At 36.8% G+C, this 20,728-nt stretch overlaps 1 protein-coding gene across 4 annotated transcripts in view; it reads left to right on the forward strand.

Annotated features, from left to right (window-relative positions):
- The window catches only part of CDH18 (cadherin 18), a 1,048,863-nt gene that overhangs the window by 970,962 nt on the left and 57,173 nt on the right, over positions 1 to 20,728 (forward strand). For all 4 annotated transcript variants that reach the window (XR_012131738.1, XM_073237622.1, XM_073237625.1 and 1 more), the window contains one exon: positions 749 to 885. Coding sequence is in view for 3 of the 4 variants with exons in the window: in XM_073237622.1 (XP_073093723.1) it covers positions 749 to 885 (137 nt within the window). In the remaining variant the exon portion in view is untranslated. The remainder of the gene's footprint in view (positions 1 to 748; positions 886 to 20,728) is intronic.

The following is a 20,728-nucleotide window of genomic DNA, read 5'->3' on the forward strand; positions in this document are numbered from 1 at the left end:
TCTTATGGCAGTGACAGAGCTTAAGAAGACATATGCAAAGTTTCATGAAACCTAGGCCCAAACATGGAACACAACCCTATTACTTTAAACTCATTCTATTGCCACAGTATGTTGGAGGCCAAACCACATATGAGAGAATCCTGGAAAAATCTCACGAATTGCAGAGGGAAGATTTGTGGCCAATAAAGCAGCCTACCTCCCCCTTAATTGTTACCATTATCTGAACAAGGGAGCTAGGTGATGGAGATAGAATGGTAATTAATTGAAATGCTTTATTTCTCCTTTTATGTTTATCTTCAAGCCTCAGTTATAATGAAACTCCAAGATAAACTAATCACTCACAATTCCTACTATCCTATAACTTTTGTATATATTGCAATGAGGAGTTTCATTAAAATTTTAGTTTTTTTTCTTTCTTCCAATACCTTATAGACTTTGCAAAGTTATTTTTTTGTCTCCCCCTTATTAATTCCTGTATTTCTACTATCTATTATTGTAGTCATGAAATTTAGTTTAAAATTTTTTTTAATTAGTGATTGAACTAAGCATTAATAAGGACTGACAGATGAAAATAACTGATGTCTATTCTATGCAAATGTAAGGTGTCAAGCAAATCTTAAGAGCCAAATGTAGAAATTAAAAATAAACATGTAAATATTTGAATATATTTAGCTGAATACTGCCCTTAGTTCAGTTTTTTCTTTACTAGAGTATCAAGTAAAGAGGATTTATCTACTTTTTTCTCTAGATACTTCATAGACTACAATGCTGAGGATGACAGATTTTTCAACATTGATGCAAATACTGGAACCATTAAGACTACAAAGGTTCTTGATAGAGAAGAAACTCCATGGTACAACATCACAGTTGCTGCTTCAGAAAATGGTAAAGTATTTTACTTTATTTATCAGAGAAAAAGATGTCACTGGTACATGGAGATTTATATTGAGATTTTCTTGGGCATAGGAGGGCTTTTACCATTTTTATTTGTTATGCCAGTATCTAGCAGAATGCCCAGAACGTGTTATGTGCAGTTACTTATTGTCAAATGCAGTGAATAAATCTTATACCATTTACTTTACTTTAATCCAAGCATAGTGGTGGAAAATTGGCATCACAGATCGCTTTGTCTTCATCCTTGAGTCAAAGTATTCCATTCATCTTCTAATCCTGAGACTCGTTTTGTCATATGCTTATGCCTTACTGAAGCCATCATGAAGTTAGAAGATGGGTATTTTATAAGCAATAGTTAGGAAGGAAGAAAAGAACATTGTAATTGAATACTTTTATCAATATAACAGCCCTCCTCAAGCTTCAGTTAACCCTTAGAAAACTGACAGTAAAAGAATAACTCTTGGAATTTCAACAGGCAGGTCTGAGCTCTCTTTAAGAATAGAATATGAGATACAGCTAGGAAGACTCTTGCTCTCTCTCTGCATCCAGAATATTTCATTACAATAAACACATTAACGTCAGGAAAATAAAAAGCATAATGACCTCAGAGATAATTGATATTTATGCTTTTTATTTTGACTTCAGAAATAATTGATATGAAAGTTATACAGGACTGGGTTAACATAAAAGTAGAATAGAGTGCTAAGCAATTCTACTGTCATCACAATGAAGTCTTTCTTTACATATTGAGAATAAATCAAAGACACCAGTAACCGCAAGTTTAGAATCATATAGAAAAATTGTATATGCATTTGGGAAAGATTTCAGTGTACTCCTGAGAGGACAATAAATATGTTAGAAATTAGAAATACTTCACATTAGAAAACAATGTTATATAAAATGAAATTATGCTCTTTCTGTCTTTTGCCCTCAGGGTATAAAACATTAATTTTTAAAAAAACCTTCCTTTAGATATATTGGACATACTATAAAATGCACCTTTTTTAAGTATACAGTTCAATGGCTTTTAGTATATTCACAGAGCTGTGCATCCATCACCACATTTTTAAAACATTTTCTTTACTTCAAATGAAATCCTGTACCCATAGTCCTCACTCTGGTACCCCTTCCTCATACTGAAGCCCAGAAAACCACTAATCCAGTTTCCATTTCTATAGATATCTTAGTCTGTTCAGGCAGCTCTAATAAAATGCCGTAAACTGGGTGCTTTTAACAAGTATTTTTTTATTTGTTTGTTTGTTTGTTCTGTTTTTTTTAAATTTTATTTTGGTATCATTAATCTACAATTACATGAAGAACATCATGTTCACTAGGCTTCCCCCTTCACCAAGTCCCTCCCACACCCCCGTTCACAGTCACTGTCCATCAACATAGTAAGATGCTGTAAAATCACTACTTGTCTTTTCTGTGTTGCACAGCCCTCCCATGCCTCCCCCCCACTATACATGCTAATCGTAATGCCCCCTTTCTTTTTTTTCCTGCCCTTATCCCACCCTTACCACCCGTCCTCCCCAGAGTCTTTCCCTTTGGTAACTGTTAGTTCATTCTTGGGTTCTGTGCTTTTGCTGCTGTTTTGTTTCTTCAGTTTTCTTTTGTTCTTATACTCCACAGATGAGTGAAATCATTTAGTACTTGTCTTTCTCTGCCTGGCTTATTTCACTGAGCATAATACCATCTAGCTCCATCCATGTTGGGAATGGTAGGATTTGTTTTTTCTTATGGCTGAATAATATTCCATTGTGTATATGTACCACATCTTCTTTATCCATTCATCTACTGATGGACATTTAGGTTGCTTTCATATCATGGCTATTGTAAATAGTGCAGCAATAAACATAGGGGTGCATCTGTCTTTTTCAAACTGCAGTGCTGCATTCTTGGGGTAAATTCCTAGAAGTAGAATTCTTGGGTCAAATGGTATTTCTATTTTGAGGATTTTGAGGAACCTCCATACGGCTTTCCACAATGGTTGAACTAATTTACATTCCCACCAAACAGTGTAGGAGGGTTCCCCTTTCTCCACAACCTCGCCAACATTTGTTGTTGTTTGTCTTTTGGATGGTAGCCATCCTTACTGGTGTGAGATGATATCTCATTGTGGTTTTAATTTGCATTTCTCTGATGACAAGGGACGTGGAGCATCTTTTCATGTGTCTGTTGGCCATCGGAATTTCTTCTTTAGAGAACTGTCTATTCAGCTACTCTACCCATTTTTTAATTGGATTGTTTGCTTTTTGTTTGTTAAGGTATGTGAGTTCTTTATATATTTTGGATGTCAACCCTTTATCGGATCTGTAATTTACGAATATATTCTCCCAAACTGTAGGATAACTTTTTGTTTTATTGATGGTGTCCTTTGCTGTACAGAAGCTTTTCAGCTTGATATAGTCCCAATTGGTCATTCTTGCTTTTGTTTCCCTTGCCCGGGGAGATATGTTCAAGAAGAGGTCACTCATGTATATGTCTAAGAGATTTTTGCCTATGTTTTTTCTAAGAGTTTTATGGTTTCATGACTTACATTCAAGTCTTTGATCCATTTCGAATTTGCTTTTGTGTATGGGGTTAGACAGTGATCCAGTTTCATTCTCCTACATGTAGCTGTCCAGTTTTGCCAGCACCATCTGTTGAAGAGACTGTCATTTCCCCATTGTATGTCCATGGCCCCTTTATTGAATATTAGTTGACCATATATGTTTGGGTTAATATTTGGAGTCTCTATTCTGTTCCATTGGTCTGTGGCTCTGTTCTTGTGCCAGTACCAAATTGTCTTGATTACTGTGGCTTTGTAGTAGAGCTTGAAGGTGGGGAGTGAGATTCTGCCCACTTTATTCTTCTTTCTCAGGATTGCTTTAGCTATTTGGGGTCTTTGATGTTTCCATATGAATTTTTGAACTATTTGTTCCAGTTCATTGAAGAATGCTGTTGGTAGTTTGATAGATATTGCATCGAATCTGTATATTGCTTTGGGCAGGATGGCCATTTGGACAATATTAATTCTTCCTAGCCAGGAGCATGGGATGAGTTTCCATTTGTTAGTGTATTTCTTTAATTTCTTTTTAGAGTGTCTTATAGATTTCAGGGTCTTTCATTTCCTTGGTTAGGTTTATTCCTAGTTATTTTATTCTTTTTGATGCTATTGTGAATGGAATTGTCTTCCTGATTTCTCTTTCTATTAGTCTATTTTTAGTGTATAGGAAAGTCACAGATTTCTGTGTTAATTTTGTATCCTGAAACTTGGCTGAATTCCGATATTAGCTCTAATAGTTTTGGAGTGGAATCTTTAGGGATTTTTATATACAATATCATGTCATCTGCAAATAGTGACAGTTTAACTTCTTCTCCACCAATCTGGTATCCCTGTATTTCTTTGTTTTGTCTGATTGCCGGGACTAGGACCTCCAGTATTATGTTGAATAACAGAGGGGAGAGTGGGCATCCCTGTCTTGTTCCCGATCTCAGAGGAAAAGCTTTCAGATTCTCGCTATTCAGTATGATGTTGGCTGTGGGTTTATGATATATGGCCTTTATTATGTTGAGGTACTTGCCCTCTATACCCATTCTGTTGAGAGTTTTTATCATGAATGGATGTTGAATTTTATCGCATGCTTTTTCAGAATCTATGGAGATGATCATGTGGTTTTTGTCTTTCTTTTTGTTGATATGGTGGATGATGTTCTTGGATTTTTCGAATGTTGTACCATCCTTGCATCCCTGGGATGAATCCCACTTGATCATGGTGTATGATCCTTTTGATGTATTTTTGAATTCAGTCTGCTAATATTTTGTTGAGTATTTTTGCATCTATGTTCATCAGGGATATTGGTCCGTAATTTTCTTTTTTGGTGGGGTCTTTTCCTGGTTTTGGTATTAGGGTGATGTTGGCTTCATAGAATGAGTTTGGGAGTATTCCCTCCTCTTCTATTTTTTGGAAAACTTTAAGGAGAATGAGTATTATGTCTTCTCTGTATGTCTGATAAAATTCTGAGGTAAATCCATCTGGCCCGGGGTTTTGTTCTTTTTTAGTTTTTTGATTACCACTTCAATTTCGTTGCTGCTAATTGGTCTGTTTAGATTTTCTGTTTCTTTCTGGGTCAGTCTTGGAAGGTTGTATTTTTCTAGGAAGTTGTCCATTTCTTCTAGGTATCCAAGCTTGTTAGCATATAAGTTTTCATAGTACTCTCTAATAATTCTTTGTATTTCTGTGGGGTCCGTTGTGATTTTTTGTTTCTCATTTCTGATTCTGTTGATATGTGTTGACTCTCTTTTCCTCTTAATAAATCTGCCTGGAGGCTTATTTATTTTGTTTATTTTCTCAAAGAACCAGCTCTTGGTTTCATTGATTTTTGCTATTGTTTTATTCTTCTCAATTCTATTTATTTCTTCTCTGATCTTTATTATGTCCCTTCTTCTGCTGACCTTAGGCCTCATTTGTTCTTCTTTTTCCAATTTCAATAATTGTGACATTAGACCATTCATTTGGGATTGTTCTTCCTTCTTTAAATGTGCCTGGATTGCTATATTCTTTCCTTTTAAGACTGCTTTTGCTGTGTCCCACAGCAGTTTGGGCTTTGTGTTGTTGTTGTTTGTTTCCATATATTGCTGGATGTCCATTTTGACTTGATCATTGATCCATTGATTATTTAGGAGCGTGTTGTTAAGCCTCCATGTGTTTATGAGCCTTTTTGCTTTCTTCGTACAATTTATTTCTAGTTTTATGCCTTTGTTGTCTGAAAAGTTGATTGGTAGGATTTCAATCTTTGGGAATTTACTGAGGCTCTTTTTGGGGCCTAGTATGTGATCTATTATGGATAATGTTCCATGTACACTTGAGAAGAATGTGTATCTTGTTGCTTTTGGATGTAGAGTTCTGTAGATGTCTATTAGTTCCATCTGTTCTAGTGTGTTGTTCAGTGCCTCTGTGTCCTTACTTATTTTCTGTCTGGTGGATCTGTCCTTTGGAGTGAGTGGTGTGTTGAAGTTTTCCAAAATGAATTCATTGCATTCTATTTCCTCCTTTAATTCTGTTAGTATTTGTTTCACATACGTTGTTGCTCCTGTATTGGGTGCATGTATATTTAGAATGTTTATATCCTCTTATTGGACTGAGCCCTTTATCATTATGTAATGTCCTTCTTTATCTTTTGTTACTTTCTTTATTTTGAAATCTATTTTGTCTCATACTAGTATTGCAACACCTGCTTTTTTCTCTGTGTTGTTTGCACAAAACATCTTTTTCCATCCCGTGACTTTAAGTCTGTGCATGTCTTTGGGTTTGAGTTGAGTCTCTTATAAGCAGCATATGGATGGGTCTTGCTTTTTTATCCATTCTATTCCTCTGTGTCTTTTGATTGGTGCATTCAGTCCATTTACATTTAGGATGATTATTGAAAGGTATGTACTTATTGCCATTGCAGGCTTTAAGTTTGTGGTTACCAAATGTTCAAGTTCAGCTTCTTTACTATCTTCCTGTCTATCTTAACTCGCTTATTGAGCTATTATAAATATGGTCTGATGATTCTTTATTTCTCTCCATTCTTATTCCTCCTCCTCCATTCTTCATATGTTGGGTGTTTTGTTCTGTGCTCTTTTTAGGAGAGCTCCCATGTAGAGCAGTCCCTGTAAGATGGCCTGTAAAGGTGGTTTGTGGGAGGCAAATTCCCTCAACTTTTGCTTGTCTGGGAATTGTTTAATCCCTCCTTCATATTTAAATGATAATCGTGCTGGATACAGTAGTCTTGGTTCGAGGCCCTTCTGTTTCATTGCATTAAGTATATCATGCCATTTTCTTCTGGCCTGTAGGGTTTCTGTTGAGAAGTCTGACGACAGCCTGATGGGTTTTCCTTTGTAGGTAACCCTTTTTTTTCTCTCTGGCTGCCTTTAATACTTTCTCCTTGTCTTTGATTTTGCCATTTTAATTAATATGTGTATTGGTGTTGCCCTCCTTGGATCCCTTTTCATGGGAGTACTGTGTACCTCTGTGGTATGAGAGGCCTTTTCCTCCCCTAGTTTGGGTAAGTTTTCAGCAATTATTTCTTCAAAGACACTTTCTATCCCTTTTTCTCTCTCTTATTCTGGTACCCCTATAATGCAGATATTGTTTTGTTTCGATTGGTCACACATTTCTCTTAAAATTCTTTCATTACTGGAGTTCCTTTTATCTCTCTCTGCATCAGCTTCTCTGCATTCCTGTTCTCTGTTTTCTAGTCCATTAATGATCTCTTGCATCTCATCCATTCTGTTTTGAAGTACTTCCAGAGATTGTTTTATTTCTGTATTTTCCCTCCTTAGTTCTTGCTTATTTCTCTGCAAGTCCATCAGCATGGTTGTGACTTTTGTTTTGAATTCTTTTTCAGGAAGACCAGTTAAATCTATCTCCCCAGGTTCCTTCTCAGGGGAAGATGTTAAAGATGTCGAAGCTGGATTAGTCTTGTCTGGATAAAACTTTTTTGCCTTTTCATGTTGATAGGTGCAATGGTGAGCTATTGACTCATCTTTCAGCTGGGAGAGCCAAGACTTTCCACTTGCTCCTGGCCTTTCTTTACTGGGACAACTGCGACCCCTAGTTGCTTGTGTTGGGCAATTGTGTGTAGCCTACGTCTCTGTATCTTGCCTGGCCAGTATGGAGGAAGCTCCCTTGCTGTGGGCATGGCCAGCCTCAAGCTGCTGCTCTGCTAATGTGGGGCCCCAGGTGTTTAATGGACGGGGGGGCTGTTTGGTTGTTTACATCCGTGAAGGGTCTCAGAGCTGTTGCCCAGGGTGTTAGTGCGCCCAGAGTTCCCTGGAATTTCCAGCTGCTGGACTGTGACCCGGGATGCTTCCGTTCAGCTTTGGGGTCCCTGTCCCTTTAAGACTTTCAAAAAGCACTCGCTTTTCTTTGTCCCAGGGCACCAGCTTTAGGACCTGCTCACAGGTCTTACTGTCCTGTTTCCCTGGTATCCCGGACCCCACGCATACACTGTATGTCTGTGCTCTTGTGCAGATGGCTGGGGCTGGGTGTTTAGCAGTCCTGGGCACCCTCTACCTCCCTGTTCCGATTCCTCTCATCCCGCCGGGAGCTAGGGTGAGGGGCCTCGGGTCCTGCCGGGCTGGGGCTTGTATCTTACCCCTTTCATCAGGTGCTGGGTTCTCACAGGTGTGGTTGTAGTCTGGCTGTTGTCCTGTGTCTTCTGGTCTCTCTTTTAGGATTAGTTGTATTTGTTGTGTTTTCAAAAATATATATGTTTTTGGGAGGAGATTCCCACTGTCCTACTCATGCCACCATCTTGCCTCGACACCCCTAACAACAAGTGTTTATTTCCCAGAGTTCTAGAGTCTGGGAAGTCCAAGATCAAGGGATATGGTGCCTGGTTGGGGAGCACTTCTTAGTTCATACATGGCCGTCTTTTTTGTCCTCACATGACAGAAGGACGAGGGGTTGCTTTGTGGTCTCTTAGGAGGGCACTCATTTCTCTCATGAAGGCTCCACCCTCATAAGTCACCTCCTGATCACCTCCCAAAGTCTCCAACTCCTAAAACCATTAATTTGGGCTTAGGGTTCCACATAAGGATTTGGGGGAAATATTAGCATTCTGTCTATAGCAATAGATTTGCCCATTATCAGCATTTCACTTAGAAGAATGGTACAATATATGGTGTTTTCTGCCTGGCTTGTTTTATTTGGCATAATGTTTTCATAGTTCATCCACATTGTAGCATATATCAGTACTTCTTCCTTCTTATAGTTAAAAAAATATCCCATTGTATGGATATATCATATTTTATTCATCCATTCATCCCTAGATAAACACTTAGGTAGTTCCCACTTTTTGGCTAATATGAATAATAATGCTATGAACATTAATGTATAATTTTTGTGCAGACATGTTTTCTTTTGTGTATATATGTAGGAATGACACTTCTGAATCATAGGGAAACTGTATGAGGGTTCTAATTTCTGTATATTGTTACCAATATTTATTATTATATTTTTATTATACCTACTCTAGTTAGTGTCGGGTGATAGCTCCTTGTGATTAATGCACTTTTATAATTTCCTTAATTTCAAATCAATAATTAGACTACTCCAGACTTTTTTATTCTACCTGAATTTTCATGTTTTTGCATCTGCAAAATTACCTCAAGTGCTTTTCATTTAGATATTTTTTCAACATAATACTCTCTTTGAAAATAAGCACTCACTAATTACTTTTAAATGATAGTTATGAAGAATACATAATTGGATTCATTTATGATCATTCTGGTTAAGTTTCATTTTCAAAGTAGCCAAATTAGGTGTACAATTGCATATTCTTAGTCAAATAATGACAATTAAATGACTGTCAAATGATAAGAGCTCATTGAAAATTAGTTGAAAAATAAAGGAATGAATGGATTAATATATCCAAGAAGTGATGAGGACATTGAAAAGATTCAGAAAAGATTGTGTAGTTCTTGGGAACATCTCCACATACAGAAGATGGGAGGGAAGAATCCCTTGAGATAATGATATTTGTCAGATAAAAATAGGAGCTTATTTTAAAATAACTTACTTCAGGTTTAACTCCAAAGATATTTCAATCAGAAACCATCCTTGAGATAGCTTCTAAGTCTCACCTCAGCCCAAATAATAGTTATATCAACTGAAAACTAAGTTATGAATATCCATGAGCTCATGTATACCATCAACATCTTTAACATATGCTTCTAAAGAATATTTTTTTTCTTTTACTATTTTCTAGTACTTCATATGGGAAATGCTAGTACATATCTATTAAGTAAAACAGTATAGTAGATCAAATTATCCTTAATTTTATAGTTGGTAATAAAAAGTCTTATAGACAGTTCAATGAGCATTACTAAAAATTAATTTAATCCTAAACAGTTTATAGAAGAAATGAGCACCGCTTAAGGTTCTAGCCATATTGGGAGAGCATTTAGAAAGTATATTCATGCACTGACTATGCACTGGTTTCTTGGCCCAAGTGCCTGTTATATTGTGGGGAGCCCTTCCATGTAAAAATCTTTGTTAGCCTTGACTTCAACATCGACTCTGTAATCAAAATATTTTCTAGCATATTGTGTTTTGGAAATGTAATAGAAGCTTTTATTTAAACCAGAGTTTTTTAAAGGCTTAATTTTTTTTGAAACAGTTTAAAGCTCACAAGAAAATTGAGAGATAGGTACAGAGATTTCACGAATTACCTGCAGATGCGTAGTGTCCCCCATTATTAACTATGCCCCAGAATGGTACGTTTGTTACCATATATGAACCTACATTGACACATCATAATCACCCAAAGTCTATAGTTTAATTTGAGGTTTACACTTTGTGTTCTATTGGTTCAGACAAATGTATAATGTATATTCATCATTATAGAGTCAGTTACAGATAATTTTTCTGCATTAAATACCCTTTGTGTTCCAAGTATTCATCCCACCCTGACCCCAGGTAATTGCTCATCTTTGTATTGGCTCTGTATTTTTGCCTTTTGCAGAATGTCATGTAGTTGGAATCATACAGAATGTAGCCTTTTGGGCTGGCTTCTTCACTTAGTAACAGGCATTTAAGGATCCTCTATGTCCTTTCAAGGTTTGATAGCTCATTTCTTTTCAGCACTCAAAAATCGTCCATTATTTGGATGCACCACAATTCATGTATACATTTACCCACCGATGGACATCTGGCTTGCTCCCAAGTTTTGCCAATGATGAATAAAGCTGTTATAAACACCCTTGTGTGGTTAGAAGTTTTCAACTCCTTTGAGTAAATACCAAGGCATGAAATTACTAGATCATATGGTATGGGTAAATTTAGTTTTGTGAAAATTGTCTTCCAAAATGGCTATACCGTTTTGTGTGAGTGAGAGTACCCATTGTTCTATATCCTTACCAGCATTTGATGTTGTCAGAGTTCCTCAACTTGGGCCATTCTAATAATAGGTTTATAGTAGCATTTCACGTTGTTTTAATTTGCATTTTTCTGATAATATATGTCTGTCAAGTTTTCATGTGCTTATTTTCAGTCTGTACATCTTCTCTGATGAGGCATTTGTTAAGGTTCTTGGCCCATTTTTAATAAGATATTTTTTTGTTTGTTTTATTTTCTTATTGCTGAATTTTGAAAGTTAGTTCTTTGTATGTTTTGGAAAACAATTCTTGATCAGATGTGAATTTTGCAAATATTTTCCTCCAGTTTGTGTCTTATCCTCTCATTCTTTTGACATTGTTATTTGCAGAGTTAAAATGATTTTTTGAAATTTTCCTAAGATAAGTTTCTAAGGAGCCTATAGTTCTCTGGAATACAGAACACACAAGCAACAGTGTGTCAAATCCTTTTCATTCTCTGAATCTCTTTGACTTCCTCTTCTGCTACCAGCTCTGGAAAGTGTCTGCTTTCACTGATGTCCACATGATTGGGTCAGGCCCACCCAGAAAATCTCTGTATTTTAAGGTCAACTGACTCAGGACTTCAGTTACATCTGTAAGATCCTTTCACAACAGTACCTAGATTGGCGTTTGGTTGAATAACTAAGGGACAGGAACCTTATGGCTGTTGTCTTTAGAATTTTGCCTTCCATGGTCCTAGATATCTGTGAAAATTGGGGAAACTTATTCTTTTTATTGGAAATAAATATTATTTCACACTTGTATGTTGTGGCTTATTTTCCTTTTATGACTCCCTCGTAAAATAATGGCACTCATAGGCATCAATAAATCGTTCTCAATATATTTTTCCAAGTAAATAGTTCCTATCTCCCTCCATTTCCTTATTAGTGCCTCACACAAGAATAATGTATATTTTTATCCCCACTGCTTTTCAGAAACTGAAAAGCATTATGGTCATTTCTTCTTAATAGTTAAATCTGGTGAGTAATTTTCATTTCTTATTTCCCCTCATATTCTTTGTGATATTTGACTATATTAATCATTCTTTTTCCTCTTGGAATTATTTTACTTTTGTAACTACTATTCTGGTGCTCTGGTATGATATACTTATCATCTCTATCATAAAGTATACATTAATTAATTCAGAGTGTATTAATAAAAAATACTTGCTACGATATGTGGTATTTTAGGCCCTAAGGATATTGAGGACATTATTTTGCCTTTGAAGAATTTGAGTCTAATGCATAAGACAAGGTAAGCAAATAATTATATTAGGGATAATTAGCTGACAATAAGGTTTTTAGGGGGTTAGAGAAACATGAAACCATGACAGTTTAATCTCTGTAAGAGGATCAGTGAAGGTTTCATAGAAAGAATAAAGCATGGATGCTGTCTTGAGGTGAAGGATGAGTAAAGGTCAGCCTGCATTCTGTTTCCTCTATGAGTGTTTAAGGAAAGTATATATACACTGTACCTGTCAGTCAGGTTTCCACAGAAAAGCAGAACCAATAGAATTCAGAACCAACAGAGATTTTTTTATAAGGCACTGGCTCATGTAATTATGAGGGCTGAGAAGTCCAAAATCCCCAGTTAGTGCCGTGGGTCAAGTTTAAAGCCAAACTCAGGAAAAACCAGTATCTTCGTTAAAAATCTGTAAGGCAAAATAATTCATTCTTACTCGAGGAAGGGTCAGCCTTTTGTTCTATTCATGTCTTCAACTGATTGGACGAGCCCACTCACATTATGGAGAACAATCTGCTTTAGTTAGTCTACCAGTTTAAATGTTAATCTTATCCAAAAACACCCTCGCAGAAATAAACAGAAAAATGTTTGACCAAGTATCTGGTTACACTGTGAATTAGAAATGGGTTTATAGCCCAGTATCTTGGGCTTTATTAGACCCTCTAGATGATTCTCATGTATGCTAAAGTTTGAAAACCACTGACCTTTGTGATCAAATGTGAATTAGGTTTAAGAAACATTGTTTCCAAACACATTTTTGTTTGTGTTATAATTCTATTTAGTACTTATCCCATACGCAAGCAGACACACACCACACGTTCATACACACACACATCCTGAATGCCTATGAAACAAATTCCATATAGGATATATGTGGTTATTCTTTGTAAAACTTGGTCCTCTCTGTTCTCTGCTTAATCCTTTGAAAAATGTATATCATGCTGTTAGTCACAGACCCACAAATAGACCCTGTTCATTCATGATTTTATATTCCTTTCTTCTCTCAATGCCTTCTTATTTTGTTTTATTTTACAAACATTATTTTCTCTTAAGAACTATTTCATATGTCATGACACCTGTGAAATCTTTCTCAACTTCTCAGGAAATTTTACAGCTCCTTCCCTTCTAAACTCTAACTTTATGCCTGCCTTAAATATAGTACTTATCACATCTCAGGTCTAGGAATCAGTCTAGGTATATTTTACCTTTGCATATCATAGAGTTCTTAATTTACTATTTCCTGACACAGAGAACTTGGTTAACAAAATTATTAAATACATGAATGTTCTCTAACCCTCATATTTTCCCTGCCTTCACTGTCCAACAACTTCATCACTCACTACACAATTCAATGTATGCTAAATGATATATTTCTTATTGTACCTAAAATAGCCTATTCTTTTCTGTGCACTGAATGTGAGAGCTTATTGTGCCTGATCTGTACACCCAAAGGGGACCCTATCATTTTTGCTTGCAAAGGAGCCAAAGACAGGGATACGCTACTTCATTCGTAATTCTGAAGAGTCCAAAAGATTGTGCTCTCACCGGACTTCACAAATTAAACAGCACCTGCATTTTAAGTCTGCACTGGTGTAATATTCGCTTTAGGTCTCTGTGGCACTTTTTCTCTAAAAAGCTTATATTCATAACCCAGTCCAGAAACTAATGTTTCCATGTGCTTTATTCATTGAATCTTCCTTGCTTTTCTCCTCAATTCTCATGCAAACATATTCATAGATTAGATACCTAATTTTATCCAACTGTTACCTTTAGGTGCATTTCAAATCTTATCCAACTGTTACCTTTAGGTGACAAAAATTAAATATAGGTCTTATGAACTCATTCCTTGTTGCCTTTAATTTGAAATTAATTTTTGTTAGCAGCTCCATCTAACAACACAAAATTCCATTACTGAAATGTGCGTGGTTTTAAGTACCTGTAGTTTCTACACATTATTTTTGCTACTGTCAGTGTGCTTCTTTTGATATATGAAATTTGCTTTCCACAAATATGTTCATATTAGCAATTTCCCTTAGCACACAATAGAATCCTAACTGGCACTTTTGTCTTAGCACACAGGGAAGAGCATACAAAGAAATTGGTATTGTTTTAACCAATGATCAAAAGTAATAAAATTTCTGAAATATTTGTTTATACATGTATATGTCAGTGCGTTTGTTACCTATTGCCGTGTAACAGGTTACTACAAAATACCCTCAAAACATTCAATTTATTCTAAGATTTGAAAGAAAGTTATAGGCCCACGTACCTGAAAAGTTCATAGGTAATTTGGGCTTTAGGCTTACTTTGATCAGGGCTCTATCTCTTTTTCTCTGTGAGTTTTCCTTTACTGATTCCTGCTTTCCTTACCTTTTGCTTTAGTGTTGCCATATTATAAGAACAAGCAACAAATACTGTGTTAGCTTGTGTTACATCAACAGGACAGCTGTCATTTCAAACTGGGGTACAGTTCATTCTCATTCACATCTAGGGTGAGATATTGTCACTTTGTATAACCATTAGAAACACTGTTCCAATTAAGCCATTTTTTAACTGATGTCTTTTAACCAACTCACCTACTTTAAACATTGTATTTAATATATGCAGTGTGTCTGTGATTGGATTGATTATTATGGCAAAAGGTATGGGGTTATCAACATTGGCTCAAGGCCATCAAGTTCCATATTTTTCTCTTAACTCATTATGAATTCCATTCAAAACTCTCAGGTTTGGCACATGGGGAGAAGTTTGGTGAGGCAATTAAAATATACACTACATTCTGTTATTTTTATTTGTTTTTTTTTTACATAATATGTTGATATATTTGAAAGCATGCTAATGGCACTATCCCAATCTTACTATTTAACTCTGGAAGAATTCGAACAAATTTGTGTATTCAAAAGAAACTCAAATAACTTAAGCAATTACATACAGCACTGTAAGATATTTATTTTATAGTTTTCTCTCTTCCCAAATTTCCTATACCTCTTCCAGTTTCCTTTCATGCATCGGATAATCTTGCTTTTCTAATGACATATAAAATATGAACAATCAGGCAGGGGTTCCCACAGTTTCCTGCCTTCACATCTACCAACCTGTCCTACAGGCATTAGTCCCCATCAGTCTGGCTTCCTTCACGTTACTGTGAATGAATTCTCCATGTCATGTTGTGAGCACCCCTCTGTGTATGCCCTGAATCCTGTCCTTCTTGCCTACTCTGAGAAGCTGCACTGCCAACTATTTCTCCTCTTTCCTACGTCTCCGTTTTCCCTGATACATAATTATCCTGTTCTCAAAAATTAACTTTATTTCATATCTAAAAGCACAATTAACTCAATCAAACAAAAACTGAAAACTCACCTTGATCTAGTGCTTTCCCCCAGGTACGACTCTACTATCCCATTCCCTTTACTGAAAACAAATTGAAAGAGTTGTCTGTATTCACAGTCTGCACTATTCCAGTGTTCCTTAAAAATCCACTCTAAAAAAACTCGTCTTTCCTACTTCACCAAGACTATGCTTGTCGTCCATACTGCAAAATCTTAAGTATATTTCTCATTATTTCATTTGCTCAACAAAGTAACAATATTTGGCAAGACACAGGTTCTTTCTCTGACTTAAGGACACAATATTCTCTAGATTTTCTTCGTCCTTCACTGGTTCTATCTCACTGTATTGCTGGATTCCTCCCCAAATCTCCTCTCATTGAAATCATCAATGAATGATCCAGAAATGAATGTATATGTTGATGACGTGAGTTAAAGCTCTCTTAATCAATACATTTCATTCTATGCAGAAAAATTCCACTTTAAAATACATTTGTATTCTGATCCAAAGTTATACAACTGTCCTAAAGGCTCAGCTTCTATGTTACTTGAAATTTTTTGTTGCAGAATAGATGTTCTATTATCTTTTTTTTTTTTGAGAAGGCATCTCTCATATTTATTGATCAAATGGTTGTTAACAACAATAAAATTCAGTATAGGGGGGGTCAATGCTCAATGTACAATCATTAATCCATCTCAAGCCTAATTCTCGTCAGTCTCCAATCTTCTGAAGCATAACGAACAAGTTCTTACATGGTGAACGAATTCTTACATAGTGAATAAATTCTTACATGGTGAACAGTACAAGGGCATTCATCACAGCAACTTTCGGTTTTGATCATGCATTATGACCTATAAACAATCAGGTCAAATATGAATATTCGTTTGATTTTTGTACTTGATTTACATGTTGATCCCACATTTCTCCCTTTATTATTATTATTATTTTTATTTTTAATAAAATGCTGAAGTGGTAGGTAGATGCAATATAAAGGTAGAAAACATGGTTTAGTGCTGTAAGAGGGCAAATGTAGACGATCAGATGATCAGTTGTGTGCCTATGGACTAAGTATTAATCCAGGCTAGACAAGGGCAGCAAAACATCCACGGATGCAGAAGATTTCTCTCAAAGCAGGGGGGGGTGAGGTTCTGAGCCTCACCTCTGTTGATCCCCAAATTCTCACCTGATGGCCCCCCTGTGACTGTGCCTGTCTTAGGTTGTTCCTCCCTTGAGGAATCTTACCCGTCTCTGGCTAACCAGTCATTTTCCGGGGCCATACAGGGAAATGTAAAGTTGGAAAGTGAGAGAGAAGCCATATTGTTTGAAAAGGTTAGCTTTTTACTTCTTTGAAGATTTATGCCCTGTGGCTTCTATGCCCAGCACTTGTCTCGAGGTATCTTTACCACCTGGAGGAATTATGATACTTGGTAAATTCGATATGAGGCACGAATTCTATTTAAGGGTTGTAATTAGGAAGGAAGAAGAAAAGCTATAGATGTAGCATATGGAAGGAAACATGGGAGGATTGATTATTTCTTTGACATATCTTCTTGTAGAGTACCTTAAGTATGTATAGGTTTTAAACTACTAACTAATTTGCACACACATATTAACATAATAGGAATACGGTGACATAAACAAAGCAAATCTATAATTACCATCCATCTCCAGTGAAGCCAAGAAAACCATTTAGGCACCCTAGACATTTGTGAAAATTTGTCTATGATGTGATGAATTTTGTCCAAATGTACTTGAACAGTCTGAGAAAAATAAGACAGATTAAAGCAGCCCATTTCTGGGATCTGTGCACATCCCATATGTTCTCTTAACCATAGATAGTCTATAGTCATAAGATTTTGGAGTGCTACAACTTGCACCCCTCCCAACTCCTGGTTGAGTTCCAACAGTACAGATCCGGTCAAATTCGTTGTCTCACTGTATGCACATGCCAGCCTAGACATCTCCCTCCTCATTCCTATGGCAAGTCCAGGAGACGGTGGGCTGGATGCAGCCACAACTGCAGCATCGTCCGGATCCCTGTGGAGGCTTTTTGATGATCATCCCCCGGCACTAGTCCTCCAGAGAGTGCTGATGCCGGAAGCTCCTCCTCATATCGTATCTTAGTTCATTTTCTGGGTATCCAAGCTAGGCCTTGATCTTCTGCATAGACACAAACAGACCCTTTGCCCACACTTTGACATGCCCTCTATACCACTGTGCAGAACTCATTGGAAGTCAGCACACAGGAACTGCTTTGTTTTTTTTTTTTTTTTATTAAGAGAAAGGAATATTATCAGAAAAGAGTACCTCCATAGCTGATCATCTGACACCCTTTAAGTGATCAACATTAAGGATATTTAAAGCATACGTTGATCTTTGATTTACCAATAGTTTTATCCTATTAAGGAGTAATCCCCCTTTTCTTTCTTTCTTTCTTTTTCTGTTTTTTTTTTAATCTTTAATCTACACTTACATGAAGAATACTATGGTTAGTATGCTCTCCCCTATATCAGGTCCCCCCTAACAACCACATTACGGTTACTGTCCACCAGCTTAGCAAAATGTTGTAGAGTCACCACTTGTCCTCTCTGTGTTGTGCAGCCCACCCTCCCCTTTCTCCCTCCCCCCCCATGCATGCTAATCTTAATACCCCCCTTCTTCTTCCCCACCCCTTATCCCTCCCTGCCCACCCATCCTCCCCAGTTCCTTTCCCTTTGGTACCTGTTAGTCCATTTTTGGGTTCTGTAATTCCGCTGCTGTTTTGTTCCTTTTTTCCTTTGTTCCTATACTCCTCAGATGAGTGAAATCATTTTGTATTTCTCTTTCTCCGCTTGGCTTATTTCACTGAGCATAATACCCTCCAGCTCCATCCATGTTGCTGCAAATGGTTGGATTTTTCCACTTCTTATGGCTGAGTAGTATTCCATTGTGTATATGTACCACATCTTCTTTATCCATTCATCTACCGATGGACATTTAGGTTGCTTCCAATTCTTGGCTATTGTAAATAGTGCTGCAAAAAACATAGGGGTGCATCTGTCTTTCTCAAACTTGATTGCTGGGTTCTTAGGGTAAATTCCTAGGAGTGGAATTCCTGGGTCAAATGGTAGGTCTGTTTTGAGCATTTTGATGAACCTCCATACTGCTTTCCACAATGGTTGGACTAATTTACATTCCCACCAGCAGTGTAGGAGGGTTCCCCTTTCTCCACAGCCTCGCCAACATTTGTTGTTGTTTGTCTTTTGGATGGCAGCTATCCTTACTGGTGTGAAGTGATACCTCATTGTAGTTTTAATTTGCATTTCTCTGATAATTAGCGATGTGGAGCATCTTTTCATGTGTCTGTTGGCCATCTGTATTTCTTTTTTGGAGAACTGTCTGTTCAGTTCCTCTGCCCATTTTTTAATTGGGTTATTTATTTTTTGTTTGTTGAGGTGTGTGAGCTCTTTATTTATTCTGGACGTCAAGCCTTTATCGGATCTGTCATTTTCAAATATATTCTCCTATACTGTAGGGTTCCTTTTTGTTCTATTTATGGTGTCTTTCACTGTACAGAAGCTTTTCAGCTTAATGTAGTCCCACTTGCTCATTTTTGCTGTTGTTTTCTTTGCCCGGGGAGATATGTTCAAGATGAGGTCACTCATGTTTATGTCTAAGAGGATTTTGCCTATGTTTTTTTCCAAGAGTTTAATGGTTTCATGACTTACATTCAGGTCTTTGATCCATTTTGAGTTTACCTTTGTATATGGGGTTAGACAATGGTCCAGTTTCATTCTCCTACATGTAGCTGTCCAGTTTTGCCAGCACCATCTGTTGAAGAGACTGTCATTTTGCCATTGTATGTCCATGGCTCCTTTTTCAAATATTAATTGACCATATATGTTTGGGTTAATTTCTGGAGTCTCTAATCTGTTCCACTGGTCTGTGGCTCTGTTCTTGTGCCAGTACCAAATTGTCTTGATTACTATGGCTTTGTAGTAGAGCTTGAAGTTGGGGAGTGAGATCCCCCGTACTTTATTCCTCTTTTTCAGGATTGCTTTGGCTATTCGGGTCTTTGGTGTTTCCATATGAATTTTTGAATTATTTGTTCCAATTCATTGAAGAATGTTGCTGGTAATTTGAGAGGGATTGCATCAAATCTGTATATTGCTTTGGGCAGGATGGCCATTTTGACGATATTAATTCTTCCTAGCCATGAGCTTGGGATGAGTTTCCATTTATTAGTGTCCCCTTTAATTTCTCTTAAGAGTGACTTCTAGTTTTCAGAGTATAAGTCTTTCACTTCTTTGGTTAGGTTTATTCCTAGGTATTTTATTCTTTTTGATGCAATGGTGAATGAAATTGTTTTCCTGATTTCTCTTTCTATTGATTCCTTATTAGTATATAGGAAAGATACAGATTTCTGTGTGTTAATTTTGTATCCTGCAACTTTGCTGTATTCCTATATCAGTTCTAGTAGTTTTGGAGTGGAGTCTTTAGGGTGTTTTATGTACAGTATCATATCATCTGCAAATAGTGACAGTTTAACTTCTTCTTTACCAATCTGGATTCCTTGTATTTCTTTGTTTTGTCTGATTGCCATGGCTAGGACCTTCAGTACTAAGTAATAGTGGGGAGAATGGGCATCCCTGTCTGGTTCCCGATCTCAGAGGAAATGCTTTCAGCTTCTCTCTGTTCAGTATAATGCTGGCTGTGGGTTTATCATATATGGCCTTTATTATGTTGAGGTTCTTGCCCTCTCTTCCCATTTTGCTGAGAGTTTTTATCATGAATTGATGTTGAATTTTGTCAAATGCTTTTTCAGCATCTATGGAGATGATCATGTGGTTTTTGTCTTTCTTTTTGTTGACGTGGTGGATGATGTTGATGGATTTTCGAATGTTGTACCATCCTTGCATCCCTGGTATGAACCCCACTTGGTCATGGTGTATGATCCTTTTGATATACTGTTGAATTCTGTTTGCTAATATTTTATTGAGTATTTTTGCATCTACATTCATCAGGGATATTGGTCTGTAATTTTCTTTTTTGGTGGGGTCTTTGCCTGGTTTTGGTATTAGGGTGATGTTGGCTTCATAGAATGAGTTTGGGAGTATTCCCTCTTCTTCTATTTTTTGGAACACATTAAGGAGTATGAGTGTTATGTCTTCTCTGTGTGTCTGATAAAATTCCGAGGTAAATCCGTCTGGCCCCGGGGTTTTGTTCTTGGGTAGTTTTTTGATTACCATTTCAATTTCTTTGCTCGTAATTGGTTTGTTTAACTTTTGTGTTTCTTCCTTGGTCAGTCTTGGGAGGTTGTATTTTTCTAGGAAGTTGTCCATTTCTTCTAGGTTTTCCAGCTTGTTGGCATATAGGTTTTCATAGTAGTCTTTAATAATTC

The sequence above is a fragment of the Manis javanica genome, chromosome 1 (genome assembly GCF_040802235.1).
Source record: "Manis javanica isolate MJ-LG chromosome 1, MJ_LKY, whole genome shotgun sequence".
Lineage (NCBI taxonomy): Eukaryota > Metazoa > Chordata > Mammalia > Pholidota > Manidae > Manis > Manis javanica.